Genomic DNA, 19,453 nt, shown 5'->3' with positions numbered 1-19,453 from the left:
AAATCTTTCCTTATCTCAATAATCATCGATCTAACAGGTGGTCGGACACATCTCCCTCTCTTGTGCAAGGAACTGCTTTCACCGAAGTAAAATAAAATATATCAGTACTTTTTGTTTTTACTATGATATGGATTAAATGTTGGGATTTGAAATGCTGCAATATTTTTTCCAATAATGGCCAATAAGCAGTCACATTTATATTGATTGTAATATATAGTATAATACAATGACACACAACTCCTTTTAATTAAATTTAATAACATTGCATAATACAAAACATCACTTGCATTCCTCTGTTGAGCCACAACTTCCCTTGAATTCATTGTTTCAAAATAAATATCAAGGCAGTTTAACATGTTACATCCCAGCCTATATGCAACAAATGAATTATAAAACATACAACTTTCAAACACATCTTTCATTCTTAAGTCTTTTTTTTTCTTTTCCTTTGCACACAAAAGCAGCCAAGCAGTTGAGTGAGAATTACTAGTAGCATATAACTGGCCCAGATTTGCAATAGGAGAAAACAGCAGAGGCGAAAGGTATACAAAATCTGATATGAACCGCATACTTTTTAAGTAAATATATAAAAACACTTTGTTGGGAAATCCAATAAAGAGTATGAAAATAATATAAACAGAACTTCTTCTGCTCAATCAATTGAAATCTTTACACAATAATAAACTAGTGATAAGATGTTTCAATTTTTAGTGACCTACATAAAAGTTTTACACCTTTCTTTAAATAAAAAATATTTTGGAAAAAGACAGAATGGTGGTTTCTGAGTTTTGATGAGGAGGTAGCTTCTCTCCTCCTGTGCCCGAGTTCGATGACATTCACATACCAAATTGTACCTTGTCAAGTGGTGCGTGCAGCTTTGATTGACTGGCTATAAAGATGCATCAATCGGATTTCCGGACTGAGGCTTTAAAATTTTCAAAGCTCAATAAAAACCGTCTATTTCTGGCAAGGTTAGTGGAAGTAGGACTGCAGGGTACCACTGCGGCGGACATCAGTTGTCCAGCAGTGGAAGCCACCACCCAGGGAGTTGGCATGGCGAATGTTCACCTTTATGGTCTTGATACCTGCATTTAAAAAAAAAAAGAAAAGCATATTTATACATCATAAAACAGCACAGGGGTTTCACTGCCTCAAAACTGTGACTGCAATCCAGAGCATACATATATTCCTCATAGCCTAAATGAATAGGATAATCAAAATATCTTAATGCTTAATGTTAGGTATTTTAATCCTAAATGATGTAACAGGAAGGAATACATGGACTCACCGAGGTTCTCAAACATTTTCTGAATTGTGGATTCATTGGCGTCGACCATGACACGCTTCTCATCCAACATGAGGACGTTCATGGACAGCCATTTGGAGGACATCCACAGTGGGTGGTCTGCACAGAAAGACCCAGAGAGAGAGTATCTTTACTTTAGTAAAAAGGCACAATGTTTTTTTTTATTATATAAAAAATACAAGTTTAAAAACCCACCGTCAGGAATCAAAGGTGTTGGAGGTTTCACAACAGTCCAGCCGGCCTTCTTGAACATGTCAACCTGAAGTAAAGATAAAGGGCTGTGGTGAATGTTTGGCATCGTGTTGTGGTGTTTATTAAATTAAAAGATCCACAACATGGCAGTACAGCATGGACTGAGATATAAGAAGTAGCCTTTTACAGTACCTGGCGACATGGGCGATCAGGGTTTGACAGCACCAGTCCTGGCCCGATGATGTTGAAAGTGGCATCGATGTGCATGGGGTTAGGGTCCTTGAATGAGATGATGTGAATCTTGTAGTCTGGGGCCAGATGACGACGCATCCACTCAATGCCCATGTAATTTGTAACCTGCGAAAAACATCATACACCAAGAGGTTTGAGGGATTAATGTAAGCTGTATGTTCACATGTAAATTGTTAAAGCTCTACAGTGTAGCATTTCTTTTAATCCGTAGTAAATAAAAGGTTGATTTGTGTTCACACCCTTATAGAAAAATCATGGGAAACGTGGTTTTGGAACATTTTCATGGTGTGATGTATGAAGCTCATGTCGATTCCCATGTGAAAACTTTCCTACATAGTTTCTTCATGTTAACATATGTTGCAACATGTAGTGAAAATGTGTCACAACATGTGATTCCCATGTGGAAAACTTTCTTTTTCTGTAAGGGAACACACAGAGACATCTATTTGTCATATTCAGCTTTAGGTAAACTGTCATTCTGCATGTTGTTTTGCTTGTGACTGATAGATGCCACAGGTTTTATAATTTGAACAGCCCTCATACCTGACTCCTCTGGACGAAAAGGTCCCTCCCAGCTCGAATAAAATCTGCAGCATCAAAGCAGGGCTCATGTTCTGTAGTCACAAACTTCCCCTGGGCAGCCAGCTTGTGTCTGTCCTCCACCGTGCGAATGGGGTAGTCCTGAATGACACGTCAAAATGATGATTTACCCCCCAGCAACTAAGCAGTAAGGTCTAATCTCTTGCCACGTGCAGTGCAATCAAAAAAACATGGGGCAATGAGCTCATTGGTGATATGAATTATACAAATAACCCAAACCCTTCAAAAGCATTAGTGTGACACAGCTGGACACACACATGAAGCATTAAACATGTGATGCCTTGAGCTTTTACCAGCAGGTAATGATATGTCATAAGATAAGATAAGATAAGATAAGATAAGATAAGATAAGATAAGATAAGATAAGATAAGATAAGATAAGATAAGATAAGATAAGATAAGATAAGATAAGATAAGATAAGATAAGATAAGATAAGATAAGATAAGATAAGATAAGATAAGATAAGCCCTCACCTGATCGTACAGCTCATCAGCCATTGTGGGTTTAGGAGCAGTGGTCCATTTGGCACCTTTTCTGAAGTACTCCTTGATCAAAGGTCTGTAGGCTCGGTACTCAAAGAAACGAGCCCTCCAGGCCATCGGAGCCTCAATAATCTCATTTCCCACAACCATGAGGATGTCTCTGGGCATGGCAGCATACATTCCTGCAACAGATTCAATACAGTGAGCTGTATTAGCACTGTTATCATATACAGATAAATGCAAGACCAGCAGTGAAAGACATACTTTGATTATTTCAGCTTTATTTCTACATTATCTTTACCTGCTGATGAGAAGTCTGGAGTTTTGTATTCTAGGGACCAGTCGATGGGCTCTGGCCTCCTCACATTGACGCCTTCATGACGCAGAATATTACACATTTCTTCAACCTCAACAACAGCTTTTTTCAAGTGGTCCGCAGGAAAAGCCTGGCCCCCATGCTTCTGGTAGAAGGGCCAATACTTCTCATATGTGTTAGCCTGTGGAGTAGTTTACAACATGTCAGCTGGCAGTTAATTTGGTTGCCTCACTGTTAAAATCTGTAATATTCTTTACAACATTTCCAGTCTGCATGCTTCAAACAAATCATCTTGACAGAATGACTTACTTTCACTTCCACAGTGAAGGGAGGCACATGGGCATTTTCAGCACGACCCACAATCACCTCCTCCAGAGGGTCCCATTCATTGTAGCTGCACACAGGACATTCTTGCTGAGCAGGCTCAGTAACATGTTCCTCATCAACTGCATGCTGTGGCTGTGCAGCTGCTGCACTAGAAGTGCTCTGGAAGACCCTCTGTACCCATCCAGTGACTGACCGGCCAAGCTGAGGATTGGAAAAAAACGCACTTTTAAAAACAATTTGGGGCGCGGAAACGGCTTTCAGTTTTGTGCTGCTGTAATTACAAACATGGAGAAATGCTTTTGTATAAAATGTGACAAATTGTAGCTGTAATAGACCTCAAAAATACAGTCCATACATATTAATACAGGCTGTGTATCAGCCATAAACAAACAAGCTTTATGTAATTAACATTGCTGTTTGTTTGTTCACCTCTTTTTTATTGTAGTGCAAAAAAATGAACTGAAATTATAGCCAAATAAATCAGCTGTGAAGGTTTCTCATAAACAAAAAGGTTAAATCAGATACAGTAAAATGGTGTAAACTCGTAAGACAAACGGTGTCCTTCAGTGAGAAATGCTTTCAATAAGGTAGATTAGTTTGATGCTAAAGTACACATGTTAAGCCCGTTATCGCCACAGATAGGTCAGCGTGTGGCCTCTGCTGGCTGAAGACCAGCTCCAGTGTCACTGAGTTTGAGAGCGCATCTGTGCCAAACAGCTGTTCGCTGTCACTCAGGGACCACATTTTTTTTTTTTTTTTTTTTTTTTTTTTTAAATCAAATCAATCCTTTGGTTTCTTTGACGTGTTCAGTGTACCGAATTCACGTTTAACTTAAAAACAAACTAAAATTGCTTTTTTTTTTTTATTTTTACATTTTCAGAAACTCAAATGCTGAATCAGCCCAACAATTAATCAATAAATCCATATGGCTGATCTAAAGTGAAGCAGCTCAGCAAAGCCTAGTGAAGGTCAGATTTTCTTTATTCACTCTGACTTACATGTGCTTTTAAACAAAAAAGTATTTTTTTCCCCCCCCTCCGTTTATGAAAAATAAAAACATAAGACATATGAAACCACCGTAATACCAACCATGGCTCCGATCAGATGGGCAGCCTCGGCCCCCCTGCTACCTCCTCTCAGACATCTTACTCGCAGCATTGTCCAATGTAATAGTCAGTGTGTCAGTGAAATAAAACGGCAGCGCAGGATCCACCTCTCGATTTGCTCATGAATGAGGACGCCTCAGCGCACAGCCAACTTTATAGGAGTGTGAATACGTGCCTCTTAAAACCATTGGTCGCCTTCGTGTTGGGGGGCAACGTGACTTGAGAAAAAGCATTTCTGAAACACAATCCCTTATGCCAGCAAATTCTTATCAACCGGAATAGTAGCTTTGAAAGTTCCCAAGGACGGTTAGAAAATGCATCGACAATTATTTCCATTGCAAAGAATATTAAAGCAGCCACTCGGGAACTGTGTTTTTTTTCTCAATAAATGAATAAAACAAAACAAACTGTATAACAGTGAAAAACTATTGCGGAATGTCTTAGCATTTCTAAATAAAAGTTTTAAACACAGGTTTCTGGAGAAAATCTTTGCTTTTGCACAAAAAGGCCAAAACACACAAAATTGAGCCTTTTAGTGATTTATTTGAGTTATTCAGCTATTAAAAAATAAAGATTGTCTAAACGTTTTTTTTTTTTTTTTTTTTTTTTTTCAAATCTCTGACAAATCTATTGTGTCAGTCACAAAAAAAGACCACTGATAAATTTAATTTTAATAAAGAAGCAAATTGAAGCTGCTACATAACGGGAAGCTCAAGACAATTACTGTATACTGTCTGTGACTGCGTGTCAGAATCCAGCTGGTCCTGCTTGCTTACTCGACAAGTTTGACTCCAGTATGTAGGCTATTAACATTAACTTATAAAATGACTCGCTTTGTTAGGGACCATTGCCAAACAAGAGCACAGAAAAGGGTGAAAAAGGAGATAACATAATCAAAAAGATAGACCGGCTTGTGACACCACATGCTTTGCTGGACTGTGCTCACAAGAGTTTCACAACCCACACACTCCAGTGACCGCTGATATTACCTCCCCCTCTGAAAAAAACCTCTGGCTGATGCCCAAGGTTGAAAGAATATGCAAAGAGGGTACCTTCAGCTCCCAGTAGCATCTTCTACCAGCCCAACAGTCACAGAGAGCACTTTATGGAATCAATGTATTTTTATTCTAACTTGTATTTATCAAATCATGGTCACTAGGTGGTAGAAAATCATCTAAACAAGCAGATGAACAGCGCAGGGACCTCCTGGAGTCTCATGGTTATAGCTGCCTGGAAACTGACAAAACTTCAAGAAGGAAACTGTCCGGCACATAAACACTCTGGAAACCATGTGTCCTATTTACACTTTATTTTTAAATAATACTAATATATATATTTTTTTAATTCACATGTTAATCAGTGATCTTTAGAGTTAGTATTGTTAGTTGACTTCTACTACCACAACAGGCTAGCTGTTTCCCCTTTTTTCCGGTCTTCATGCAAGCGAAGGTAATGAGTTACCAGCTTTAGCTTTATTTCCTTGACTACTGTGCAAACGGTGCCAAACCTTTTATGTTATGCTAGGGAAGGAAGAAAATTTGGATATTTTTCAAAACGTTGACTCGTTACTTTAAGGCTCTTATCATGATGTTGTGATATATTTCACGTTACCAAGTATTTTGAAACATGTCAAATAGCAGACCATAAAAATGAAATGTTGAGCTGAAAAAGCTGCAGAGTTTTGTGTTCAGTTTTGGCACCAGCCACTATATCACATAACAGAGTTCCTTAAATTAAGATGAACATCAAAATACTAATCAATTTCAGTTAGCTTGTAACAAGTGGGAAACTTTACCAATTTCAAGTTTGTCTGACTTGAAGGGTTGAAGGGTTCACATAAATGAACGTGGTTATTGCATAAAAGCAAACCTCACAGTGAGGAAGAATACACATTTAACCAAGACATACATATCGATGAAGCGGACACATTATTTGTCTTCCAGGCTACAGTGTCTTATATCAATTGTTTGCACTGCATGTTTTACTTCGCACGCTGCCTGCTTTCATTCTGGTTTGTTTACTTTTTCTTGTAGAATATCTTGAAATGTTGTTTTATTGTTGTTTTAATTCCTAATTTGAAATGTGTCTGAAGGACAACACTTGAAAATCAGCCACTGGCTACCAATGGCACAGTAATGTTGATGAATGAGCGTTGTTCATAAAAATGCCAGACCCCTCGATCTCATCACCATCTGTCCCGCTAAACTGTCCACCAGACCCTAACACCTACATGCAAACCGACCCCTTGTCAATATTCTGGGTCAGTTTACCTTCCCAGGCTGTAAGCTCACTGTATACCAGTAGCCTAACAAACATCCCAGTACAGTGGACGTCGGACAGCAGGTATTGAGTTGGACACCTGCTGCATGTTCTGCAGAGAAAAGTTGCATACTGCAATCTACTTGTCCTTTTTATACAACTTAAGGGCTTCAGAAATCTAACCTGTCTTAACCCTGATGCTAATATGGCGTCAACAGGAATTTAGAAATTGACATCTCAGTGCAGATGTTGTGGCAAAGAAGAACTGACCCTTCAAAGTCCATCAAATTGAGATGGTTGGAAAACAGATCTGGCTCCTGTCAGCCTGACTGAACATTGATCAAGTTTTATTTTACAACAAATAATATGGAGACTTTAAACACATTATTCAACTATGTTAACTAAACAACACAGAATATCATGTTTTTATGTTAGAAAAGCTCTGTTTTAAATGACTCTACACTGCATGTGCTGATCCTGAAACTGATGCGCTGACGCAGAAAAATTATACATTTCCTTGTCCTAGCAAGTTAAACACATAAATTAGCTTTACCTATTTGACTATGTTTTTAAAAGAAAAAGTGTAATGCAGCAAAATAAGTGTTTTTCGAAACCACAGAACATTATCTAAAATTTCAAAGGAGATCCCAACGCTGATGATGCTTAATATGTTAGCCCAAATTTGATCATTTTAAACAGGATGCTGGTTTGTGTTTAATAAACAGTGATGAGCTTCATCAGCAACAATTGTCTGGTTGAAGTGACTAAAAGTGGAGCACAAACAAAGAAAAGAGTGCCATCTGCAGGAATTCAAAACTGCTTCAAAACAACTTTCAGAGAGGAGACAGTTCTTCTGGTGTCAACAAACACTGACTGACTGATTCTGTCCGAGTATTGAACTTTTCAACTTTTTAATTTGTGTGTTTGTTTCTGAGCCTGTGAGTGTATCTATATGTATATAAAGCCAGCAGGATTTTTCAATCCATAATCCAGACATGCTTGTCTCATTGCCACCTACTCAATATAACTAGAAATATTTTCTAAATTTATTGTACTACAAAGTATAACTTTGAAGTGCTTATAAGCCACTTACTGTTTTGACTATACCATACTTTAGACTAGTGTCTTTTTTTTTTTTTACATCCATTTGACAGTTACTAATTAGATTAATATTTTACATGATAAACTCATAATATACAACAGTGTTGTATAAAACCAGTGGTTTACAACCTACAAGGATCAGTGAATCGAGCCCCTTTCCATTTTCCAGTCATTAGCAGGTCCACCAAAGTGACATTTCATCTGTAAACAGCACCTGATAGTTTACTTTAAAACCCTGTTAGAGGTCGAATGAGGTATATATATATATACTATATATATAAAGGAGCAAGCTTCAGTACACTTAGACTGTATAAAAACAGCAAAACAGCTAGTCCAGCCCTATTTTAAACGGCACCAGCTGACCCCAGACAAGCTGCAGTGTTGTTTACACCTTAAAACCTCTAGTAGCTTTTTCCAGACCAACTGACCTCCAACGTGACAGATTTGCAGAACCTATTTTCTGTATGCTTTAACTTTGTCTTTGAGTGTCAAATAAAGTTTGAAGAACACTTTCTGCTCCCCCAGCCCCCTCCTTTTTTTTTTTAGTTTTTTTTTTTAGTTTTTTTGCAATAACAAAGCTGCAGCTGAAAAGCATTCCTCTCAGCGGTCCAAATATTTTGCCTCTTCCATGAATTTAACATACTTTGGGAAAACGCCCCGCCCCACTGAGCAAAATCCCACAACATCCCCCATTTTACAGAAGCAGGAGCTACACTTTTTTTTTTTTTTTTTACAGGCTTTGAACGAGGGGATCACGATGGAGATTTATTTACTTTCAGTCATTTTAGCAAGTATCCTCGTCATTCCATTCGCCCTGAAAACGTGTTCCCCTTATGTTTGGAAGGATATTCAGTACTTCGGGGACCTGGTGAGGATTTTAGTGAAGTTTGTTTTGAGGCGAAGAAGGAGACCCTTCTTCTTCGTTTTGGACCGTTTCCTGGAGCAGACCGCAGCGCATCCACACAAGCTCTTCATTGTGTTTGAAAAGGAAAGCTACACGTACGCGCACACAGATAAAAGGAGCAACAAAATTGCCAACGCGCTCCAGGCTCACCGCGGGTACAGAGCCGGGGACAGCGTCGCGCTTTTCATGGGGAATGAACCTGCCTTCGTGTTCACCTGGCTGGCCCTGGCCAAACTGGGCTCCCCTGTGGCTCTGCTCAATCACAACATACGCACCAAGTCCCTGCTGCACTGCTTCAACTGCTGCAAGGCTAAAGTGTTGATAGCAGCCTCAGGTATGCATCCGTGTGCTTCCTTTTAAAGTGGCTACTTTCACTTTACACATAAAGTTGAGGCACCCTTACAGAAAAAAACAACAAACACATGAACTTCCCGTGTTTTCAACACGGGGCACATATGATCACATGTATGACACATGTTTACCACAAAGTTGCAACTTGGGTGCCAAACTCATCATTTTACAGGTACAGGTCATAGGTTTGGCATTGGGCATGCGAAGGACTAAACAAATATATTTTTATTTGAATACGATTTTCTGAACCCCCACACTAAGTAAACGCAATGAGCATAAAGGCACTCGAATTGGAAATCATCTTTCATCGGATTGTAGAAAAGCTTCTGTCCTGTAGTGGTGACTTTTTAAAAGTAGAGCCAATAAAAATGTGGGACAAAGGGGCAAGCCATAAAAATGCTGTGCAGTCCCACATCAAGTGAGACACCTGGTCACCCTTGTTGAAAAATATGATAACAGGGGGAAAATATGTGAAGTATTCACATGGCCTTCTCATTATATCATGAAGATGTTCCAAAATCATGTTTCCCATGTGGGCAAAATACATGTTTCACATGTGCACAATCACGTGATCTAATGAATTTTTGCACAAATTCATGTGTTTTTTTCTGTAAGGGAGTGAAAAGACACTTTTAGCTTTTGACCTATGGGGGACACAAATTATGAAATCCGTTACAATATCAGAAGTGCATTGATAAAGGTATGCTGTGCAGAATTAATTACACTATTGCTGAGTTGCAGTGAACTATGGAGATTGCTCTCACATGGTAATCTAATCGAAGACTTGTATTTAATGAATGTACTTTATGTCCCTTTCCAGAGTTGAAGGAGGCGGTGGAGGACGTGCTGCCCTCGCTGACAGAGCATGGCGTCACCGTCCTCCTGATGACCAAACACTGTGACACACCTGGAATCGAGGGCTTCTCTGAGAAGGTGGACGAGGCATCAGACGCCGCGCTGCCTCGATCCCTCAGATCCGACATCACATTCAAAAGTGCTGCAGTGTATATTTACACCTCTGGAACGACAGGTATCAGAGTGGCTGCATTCATCTTTTTGTTTGCCAGTGTTGTGTGATGATCTGTCTCAACGACAGCAACAAGAACATATCAAATGCCTTCAGTATACTGTTGTATTCCAGGTCTCCCCAAAGCAGCTGTGGTCAACCAGAACCGCCTTTTAACAGCTCTGGCTGTTTTATCTTCAAACGGTGTGAATCCCAGTGATGTCATCTACGTCAATCTGCCTCTGTACCATACAGCTGGATTTATTATTGGCTTTATTGGCTCCATTGAGACAGGTGAGATGACCGAGGGGTTTCTACGATGGCCCTGTGTGTTCTCAGAAGTAACAAAGAGCAGAATACTGGCAGTCACTAAATTAATAAATAAAAAGAAGTCGAAAATCTGTATCCACACTGGCAACATGTGAGGATAACTGGAAAATTCAATAATAAAGATTAAAAAAAAAACTTAGCAGGGACAAACAGCATATAAAAGAGACTATAATACAAGCTATTAAGTAAATAAACTTACAAAAAAGTTAATAGGAGCAAATAGCATAGGAAGAGCAATGACCATATTAACTGATTTTGGAATTAATGTTTGAGAAAAGTAATGTAGAAACTTGTCATAAATAAGTACAGACAAGTCCTCCAACAGTTATAGAAAATATCCCAACAAAAGTTACGTCTTTTTGGACTCTGTCTGTAGTGTGTGTTGCTTTGCTCTGTGATAAAAATCTCTCATTGAAGGGTGTACTACTTCACTGAACTGGAATCTAAGAGAACATACATCGTCAGCCCACTGGGGATTTTTCATCTTTGTTTCTTATGGTGCTTTTGCCAGTTCCTGGCCTACTTCTAGCAAAAATTGGAAGGTCTTGGCCCATTGTTCTTCCTGTGATTTGCCCCTATCAATGTTTTATGAGCCCCCCTTTTATCCAACGGGGCGGGTCATTCTCAGGTAGACTCAGTTATGTTGTTACGTGTATTATTTCCGTATGTTGTGACAATGCTAATGATGGCTTAACACTGAAATGCGTCCACACTATTTTTCTTTATATTTCTACCTGAGTAAAAACAAAATACGACTTTGTGAGGTCTGTGTGAGATTCCTCACAGATGGATGAATCCTTTACTGAGCTAACAAGGAGTTGTGATTTTGTTCTTACATCTCAGACTATGTTAAATAACTGAAAGATTTACTGTGTACAGTGCTACCACCACTGTTGACCGCGGTAGACATGAGTCAGCTGTGTTGTGACTTTAGAATCATTGTATTTCAGGCCAAACTGTTGTACATTTAAATTCAAGTTGCAGAGCAGCAATGCCAGGTTGAGCCGTTGTCACACATTACTGACATTATATAGTGTCTTAAAATGTGATAATTTTGACATCTTTAGATCAACTGATTGATTAAGAGTTTCTTTGTGTTGTTAAGATAAAAAAAAAACAACATGAAAACCTTTCTGGATTAGATGAAAAACGCATCGTCACAAAGTTTAAAACAAAGCTGTTAGCCTTTAACTCGTTAGGATGTCAAAATATCATAAAATCATAATTATTGACTTTGATATCTGACCACTTAAATCTGTACAGTGTTTCCCTTTTTATCAAGCTTCATCAGAGCATGCAGGGAAAGGCAGGTAAAAGGAACTTCCAGAATTACTGACCTTGTAACATGCAGGATGCAATAACTCAAGTAATGCACCAACTGCACGTACTGAAGTTCATGCAGATTCATGACGGCCAGTTGCAACACCTTCAGGTTCACACATGACCTAAATATGAGGCTGCTGCTGCTGCAAAACTATAAACTAAGTTCAAAGTATTTTCTATGGCATGTGACACAGAAGTGATCCCCCTGCTCCTCCTCTTCCTCGGGTTATCCTGTGCCCTGGTGGAGTCCAAGAGAAAGAGTCTTTTGTCACTTTGAACCAGTAATCTGAACAGATCCTTTTAAGCTGCTTTTTTTGTTTCCCTTCTAAATAGTGTAACACCACTGTTGTATGTCTGGATAAGCAGCCTTAGTAACACACTTATTAGAAGATATTCAATACTGGCCAGAACATTCAAGGTTATGTTTTGCAACACAAAAAGTGAATTTTTTTTTTTGTCTTCAATTCAGTCAATTCAAAGTGTACAGTAAATGTCATGTAAACTTACTTGGATTAGTGTAGTTAATACAATAATGGAATTTGCAGATCAGTTCACAAAAACAATTAAAGTATAATCCATTATTCTTTTTTCCTGTCTTATTTTGAAGGGTCAACTATTATTCTGAAGAGGAAGTTTTCTGCTTCACAGTTTTGGGACGACTGCAGGAAATACAACGTGACGGTTGTCCAGTATATAGGAGAGGTGATGCGTTACCTCTGCAGTACACCAAAGGTAAGTAAATATTCCTCGTAAACTGTTTATTTGTTGAGTTTCTACCTTTAATTTTGAAAGATCTCGACCTCACTATTTCAAGTGAGATTATGAAATTAGCATTATATAAATAAATAAGATAAAGTAGTAAACTAAATTAGAATAATTCTCACTGGTTTCACTGGCAGGATAACAATATTTCAATGCCATGTCAATAATATTTTGCTGATTTGAAGACAATGGCTGTGTCTCAATTTACATACTTACAAACTTACACCTGACAGTGTGTATGTTTATTGTGTGCATGAAACAGAGGACACAAAAACATATTCATTTTTAAGTAAAATAACCAAATAATGCCAGCAGACATGTTGGCAAGCGAAGCATTCAAATTTTAGGGTCATTTCCAGTAGGTGCAGTGTTCAATTTGAGGTGACAAAACCCCGTTGAAATTCATGCAGGACACAAGTGTAGTGACACAAATGTTTAAGTGTACTAACAGAAGTAAGCAAATTGCGACACAGTTCATATTTTTTTTCACCAATTTTAAGTATCTTTTACTTCCCTTTAAAATCACTTGTGTAAAAGCCTCTGCAGCCGTGTCCTGATCATGTGACAGTTAAATCTCTCAACTGAAACCCAACCAGTGGTGATCTGTAATGGTTGGCAGGGGGTTAAAGTTCATGCTCCCTCTTACTCAGGAGGCAGAGGAACCTGAATAGACTGCACAGACTGTAACTAAAAAGAAAAATGTAATTACAGTGAAGTTGTGAAGGAGCTGTCATGACGTTATAAGTAAAGTGTTGTGTGACAGCTCATTAAAAAATATTGGTCCAACGTGTTGACATATATGTTGATGTAGATATATTTTTCCAGCCCTATTTAAGGATCGTTATTTGTTTAATGCCAGTTTTTCATTAACTTGAGACGGTTTAACTCAGACAAGTTCCCACGGGGTTCTTGGCATGGCCCTGTGGGCCTCTCCTCTGCCGCCTTAACTACTACAAAACTTATTCTTGGAGACAGCTGCTGAGGCAGAACACCCTGAACCGGCTCCAGCAGGCTGCCATTGGGACAGAACTAGTCAGAGATAACTTTCCAAATCTGTACATTCCCACAGCACAGCACAGCTGGCTTACCAAAATAGAAATCGTTAAATCTCAAATATCGGGTTCCAGCTTTCTGCGTCAATACCTGTGGGGATTTTAAGCAGCAAAAAAATTAATCAGACATTTTTAAAGTCCCAGAATGAGTGCATGCCTCTAGATTTCTGTGCATCCTCCTAGTTAGGAGCACTGTAAACATTCTTTCTTCATATATGCCATTCAGAGTATCTAATTACATCACATGAAGTGCAGTCTCAATTTACTGCGTGACCCTCCACGAGTCAGAGGCGGTGGTTTGTCTTTATCTGGTCACCTCTAGGAATAGATGCTGGCCTTTACTTTGGAAGACCATATTAAGTAACTTGGCAACCAAATCTTCTTGTACTAGTTGATAACTTTAGGGTCAATTTCATCACAGTAAATGGTATTTCTTATGTATTATTTGTGCTGTATGTAAAGAGCTGAGTATTCTGAAGTCAAACTGAAGTAGTGACAACTGGTTTCTGGTGTCAGATTCTTACATATAGACAGCGCTTAATCAGAAAGGCACACAATTATAAATTATGGCCTAATTAGATGGCTGTCTGTTTGTTGTAAAGCATAGGAGTTAACATTTGTGTTTGTGTAAAAGTGAGTATTATCACATTTTACTACCCCCTTTTAAAATGCTGACACATGGTTTTTGGTCCCATTACCACTATTTATTCTGTACTGCTGCAACATTGACTGGCGACCTGTCCATAGTGTACGCTGCCTCTCATATTAATGCTACTTTGACTATTTCAGTTTGTTTGATATGGAAGCATTTATTTCTGTACTTGCAAAATGTTTGATCTGTTCATTTCTGATTTTTTTTCTGTGAAAATTGCAGAAAGACAAAGACAAGGACCACAAAGTAAGACTGGCAATTGGCAATGGAATCAGAGCTGAAATATGGAGAGAGTTTCTCAATCGCTTTGGGGACATTCAGATAAGAGAGTTTTATGCCTCCACTGAGGGAAATGTGGGTTTTGTCAACTACGCGGGGAAAATTGGAGCGATTGGACGAGTCAACTTTTTTCATCGGGTAAGTGAGATCATCCAAAATCATGAACTTTTTTTAGATTTTCAGGTTGTGTCTAAATTAGCTCAACTCAACTTAATAGCTTTTTCTGAACTTTCAGTGGCGTCCCTCATTGATCCATTGATCCATAGTTCAACTGCTGAAGATGGTCTTATTCTATTTGCTGATTGTAGTAGAGGACCGTCAGCTTTGAAAAAGCTCACAAATGGACCTTAAATCGAGATTATTTTGACCACATGTTTAAACACTTATTGTGGCTTAGATCGTTTTCTTAAGTTTAAAATTGTTTATTCAGCATTATGATTGTATATTCTAGTGTGCTGTGTCACGGTCCGGTTCAAAAACCATGACTAAACTGAGGACACGCAGGTTGAAGGCCAAGCAAAACTACTTTATTCAAACTTGAACAATGTTAAACCCAAAAGAACAAAGGAAAACACATGATGTGTGGCAGTCAGTTAAGTCAGTAATGGGACGGACGGACGGACGGACGTCTGTCTGTCTGTCCGTCCCCGATCCGTCTGATGGTCGGCTCCAGCCTCCTGCAACACAGAGCTGGAGCGTATAGATCAAGAACAGGCAGGCCATCACAGTAGACAACAGTGGCTTATTCTGTCGGTATAAATTATAGTGTGCACATATCTTTACTTCCTCCTGCAGAGGCTGTTTCCCTATACTCTAGTCAAGTATGACACGGAGCAAGATGAACCGATTCGAGATGCTAATGGCCTCTGCATGGAGGCGCCCAAAGGTGAACAATGACTGCAGTTATTTACGTGAATGACACAGCTGTACAAATCATTTAAAATCTTATCTCCGAGAGTTTCAAGCTTAGCTTGGCTTTTTCTTTTCTTTTAAGGTGAGACAGGACTGTTGGTGTCAAAAATCACAGACATTGCTCCTTTTGTCGGCTACGCCCAAAATGAAGAGCAGACGGAGAGGAAAAGACTGCGTGATGTTTTCAAGAAAGGAGATCTTTACTTCAACACTGGAGACCTCATGAGGATCGATCAGGACAACTTCATTTACTTTCAGGATCGTGTAGGTGACACATACAGGTACAGAGCTCCTGTGCACTGAGTTAATTAATTGTTTCATACTGCAATTTCAGCCATATTATTCAACCACAAATGAGACTTGTTTTTCTAGACCACTAATAGAATTTTTTTCCTTGTCTTTATTCCCCATCTTTTTATTGATTTTAAGCTGCTAATATGTTCACAACACATTTACAACCTGTACAGTAACGACTGAAGGGAGTTTTCCAAACCCACAGAAATACAATAATAATACAGTTAATACCTTTCCTTTTGACCATCTTCGGAAAAGGCTTTGAAAAACTGGCCATTCTTGTATTAGTTATCCAGACTTTTATTGTACAAAGAGAGGATGTGTTTTTCTCCCACATTCATGGACTTGTAAATTGTACTTTTGCCTTCGGTGTAAAAACAAAAGTTGTAACTTGTTTGAGTCAACAGGTGGAAAGGTGAGAATGTGGCCACAACTGAGGTGTCTGACATCCTGACGATCAGTGAATGTCTCAAGGAAGCCAACGTTTATGGAGTCCAAGTGCCAGGTGATGGTCATATCCTCCGGACATTTTACTTAACAGTGTGTTTAATAGAAATTTGAATTCTAGATGGCAGAACACATTAGACGGACATTGATTTGGTAATGAATTATCTAATCTTTTTCTATTTTGTGTGGTAATGTAGGGCATGAGGGGCGGATAGGGATGGCAGCGGTCACCGTCAACAAAGATGCCCAGTTTGATGGAAGTAAAATATACAACCATGTGGTCAGCTACCTGCCCTCATATGCACGACCTCGATTTATAAGGATACAGGTAATTTTATTACACACCTAAGTGCATTGCACTTTTGTTATATTTTGATATTTAAAAATCAAACGTTGTTCAAAATAATGTAAATAACAAAGTCTGTGATCAATGTTCATCCCATGAGTGAGTGTACTTTCCTTCTGTCTAGAATGCTGTGGAAGTGACAGGGACCTTCAAGCAGATGAAGGTGAAGCTGGTGGAGGAGAATTTTGATCCAGGACGTATCCAGGACCCTCTTTACATCCTAGATGATAGTGCGAAGAGCTACGTGCCGCTGACAACTCTGGTCTACAGCTCCATCATATCAGGAAACATTAAACTATGAGCAGGCTCCAACTGTGCAGTCTGGCTGCATCGGTACTTTTAATAATTAACTTCCAGCTCAGGGACACAACAGATTATTTTAATAATACTAATGCCAATGTTTGTGTAGTATTTTTTATTTAAGCAGTACATGGAAATCAGTTTCATATAAGGGTTTATATTATAGGGGCTGGAGTCAAACTGCAACAGCAGCGGTTTAATTTTATAAACGATATATTTACTCTGACGTAATGATATAAATAGTATATTTACTAGAATGATTTCAGATTTCTAGTATGAGGACTCCTGTTACTTAGTGTAATATTGGTGTTGAGATGTGTTTAGGGATGTTGTCTTCCAGTGCAGTAAATACACAACATGGAAAAACAGTGTCAGTCTTCATAAAGAACTAACTGTAAGTTAGTGGCTTTCGGACTTTCCCTTATTTATAAAGGAATTCAGTTTTCAGAGATGTGAGTAGCAAGTGATGGTTTATGAATTACAAAAATATATAGAAAGAGGCCTAATATGAATTTTATGTGCTACATAATGTAAATATACATTTCTAAAAATTAAAGTGATTCTTACAATTAAACCAGAGCCAGTTTTCACATTTATGCGTGTTTGTATTTCACTCATTATAGTATAAGAATTCAAGGACGAATTTCACATGTGATTGGCTTGGAAAAGTCACAAGGTGGAGACAAATACTCATGCTACCAGAGCCTCTGTCCCCAATGTGGTTGTAGTATAGAGTATCATATACATGCCATCATAAATGTTGTAAAAATGTTGTGTAAATCAGTGCTAGCAACTAGAAATAACAGAAATGTGTTCAAATTCATGTGCATTAATCTGCTTCTATAACAGTCCCCACAGCCCCTGGAAATGTTTTCCATATGACTGGAACCTGGATTTGCTCACATTCAACCAGCAGATCACTGGTTAGGTCCAACACTGATGTTTCACAGTAAGTCCTGGCTCGCTCACAGTTAGTGTTCCAGTTCATCCCCAAATAAAACTACTCTTGTATGCCGAAGCACTAACATGTAATAGAAGGGCCCGAACCTTAAAAGAGAGTACCAGACTGATAATAATGGGCTCTACATACCTTTTAAAATGCACAGTTTTGTGTTTATTTTGTACTGACAGTGACAACCTATATCTGTTCACTGCCCTATAAACTGCTGCAGGTATAACTTGTACACTGTCAAGTTCAGTTAGCTCTAATCAGGCTAGTTCAAAAGTCACTTTTTCACTGTAAACAAAGGTAAAATCATCGAGGCACAGGAAACCAGACTAAACACACAATAATAGCCTTAAAAATAGCCTAAGAACAATGATTTTTACACTGACCCCTGCCCTCTGGAACCTTTGAAACCATCTCAGCCATTGCATTGTTGGTGGGTGTAATTATCGTGCAATATAGCCTATGTCTGAGGTGGTTTTATTCTTTTGTAATCTGTTTTCTGCTTTAGATGAAAAAAGTCTCACAGGAACTCAGTCTTTGATTTAAAAGCTGTAAACGTTAACAAGCCTTTTTACAATTATACTGCCTCAGCTAAACAGGGCCACAAAGCAATAACTTCAGACTGTACGTCATTCTGATGTTTTAAAAGTAGGCCTATAATTTGCTTAATGTTACAAATGGTTACATGACAGTCGAAGTAAGTGAAATGATAGTTATGACAAATGTGTTGCAGTAAGTGTACAACACCCCTATTCTTTGTAAGGTCTTTTAATGTGTCGCAAGTGCAACAACAACAAAAGCATTATACGCAAGTCCTTTTCGTACTTTTTGTACTTTTTCTCAAATTTTTGTTTTTTGGTGAGATATTGGATCATTTATTGAACTGAAATCATTTGAGAAAGTTTAGGAAACAGAATCACTATTTAATGGAGCTGTTAACAACTCAGGCATTTGATGTGACTGCTTCGACACAATGCATTTTGTAACACGTCAGAACCACTGGTTTAATCTTTAACAATCTTGTTCCATTGTGTCAAATCTTAATCTTAATCTGTAAAACAAATTGAGTGGAGTAGATACTGTGATATTCCCCTCTGAAATGTAGTGGAGCGGAAATATGAAGAAGCATAAAATGGAAATACTCAAGTAAAGTACAATTTGCCTACCTCAAAATTATAGGTATGCAGTAGCCTACATGACAACATGTATTTGGCTACTTTCCACCATTGGTCTCTTTGTAGTTGTTTTAAGACCTTTTGCATCTGTTTATCATTGTTTTGTGCCTCTTTGTGGTGGTTTGTTAGGAAAAACAAGAAATGTTAACAGTCATTAACATATATATTTTTTGGGGTTAATCTGGACTCTGATTATCTGGACTTTGAGTCTGTAATACTAAGAAAGTTTTGAGTTTTATGACACATTAAACAGAGCCTCTTGACCAGTTTTTATACACCTTAGCAATATTTTCTTTCCTAGGAAGAAACCCGCCTTCCCGCCTTCCTCTGCCTCTGATTGGCTGACCTTGATATCGTTATCCTAACTCTAAACCAATCCTTACTTTTCATGCCTTAACGTAGTCAACCTAAACACCGACGGCAACGAGT

General features: G+C 38.5%; 2 protein-coding genes across 2 annotated transcripts; one reads left to right on the top strand and one right to left on the bottom strand.

Annotated features, from left to right (window-relative positions):
- Positions 1-860: 860 nt before the first annotated feature.
- On the bottom strand, positions 861-4,718 carry gatm (glycine amidinotransferase (L-arginine:glycine amidinotransferase)). The gene is made up of 9 exons (XM_069705743.1): positions 4,566-4,718; positions 3,459-3,677; positions 3,135-3,330; positions 2,825-3,015; positions 2,294-2,431; positions 1,691-1,855; positions 1,502-1,565; positions 1,289-1,405; positions 861-1,085 (listed from the first exon to the last, which is right to left on the bottom strand). Exons 1-9 carry the CDS (start codon positions 4,632-4,634, stop codon positions 973-975), a joined length of 1,272 nt encoding a protein of 423 aa, XP_069561844.1. The 5' UTR covers positions 4,635-4,718; the 3' UTR covers positions 861-972.
- Positions 4,719-8,672: 3,954 nt separating this feature from the next.
- Positions 8,673-17,468, top strand: LOC138625064 (long-chain fatty acid transport protein 2-like). The gene is made up of 10 exons (XM_069705741.1): positions 8,673-9,180; positions 10,018-10,227; positions 10,339-10,497; positions 12,464-12,588; positions 14,545-14,739; positions 15,397-15,487; positions 15,596-15,794; positions 16,215-16,312; positions 16,452-16,582; positions 16,725-17,468. Exons 1-10 carry the CDS (start codon positions 8,700-8,702, stop codon positions 16,899-16,901), a joined length of 1,866 nt encoding a protein of 621 aa, XP_069561842.1. The 5' UTR covers positions 8,673-8,699; the 3' UTR covers positions 16,902-17,468.
- The last annotated feature ends 1,985 nt before the right edge of the window (positions 17,469-19,453 follow it).

The sequence above is a fragment of the Brachyistius frenatus genome, unplaced genomic scaffold, assembly GCF_029030835.1.
Source record: "Brachyistius frenatus isolate BFR_SWC_R1_liver_20210118 unplaced genomic scaffold, ASM2903083v1 Contig_58, whole genome shotgun sequence".
Lineage (NCBI taxonomy): Eukaryota > Metazoa > Chordata > Actinopteri > Embiotocidae > Brachyistius > Brachyistius frenatus.
This window is presented reverse-complemented; position numbering and strand designations above follow the sequence as displayed.

What these genes read in the sequence shown, in the direction of transcription:
- LOC138625064 (XM_069705741.1), top strand. Translation starts at nt 8,700, where the DNA reads ATGGAGATTTATTTACTTTCAGTCATTTTAGCAAGTATCCTCGTCATT. An exon ending in TATTGGCTCCATTGAGACAG is followed by an intron (nt 10,498 to 12,463) that starts GTGAGATGACCG and finishes CTTATTTTGAAG; the next exon opens with GGTCAACTATTATTCTGAAG. An exon ending in GAGTCAACTTTTTTCATCGG is followed by an intron (nt 14,740 to 15,396) that starts GTAAGTGAGATC and finishes TTCCTCCTGCAG; the next exon opens with AGGCTGTTTCCCTATACTCT.
- gatm (XM_069705743.1), bottom strand. Translation starts at nt 4,634, where the DNA reads ATGCTGCGAGTAAGATGTCTGAGAGGAGGTAGCAGGGGGGCCGAGGCT. An exon ending in CTGATGAGCTGTACGATCAG is followed by an intron (nt 2,432 to 2,824) that starts GTGAGGGCTTAT and finishes CGTGTCATTCAG; the next exon opens with GACTACCCCATTCGCACGGT. An exon ending in TTTTCGTCCAGAGGAGTCAG is followed by an intron (nt 1,856 to 2,293) that starts GTATGAGGGCTG and finishes TGTTTTTCGCAG; the next exon opens with GTTACAAATTACATGGGCAT.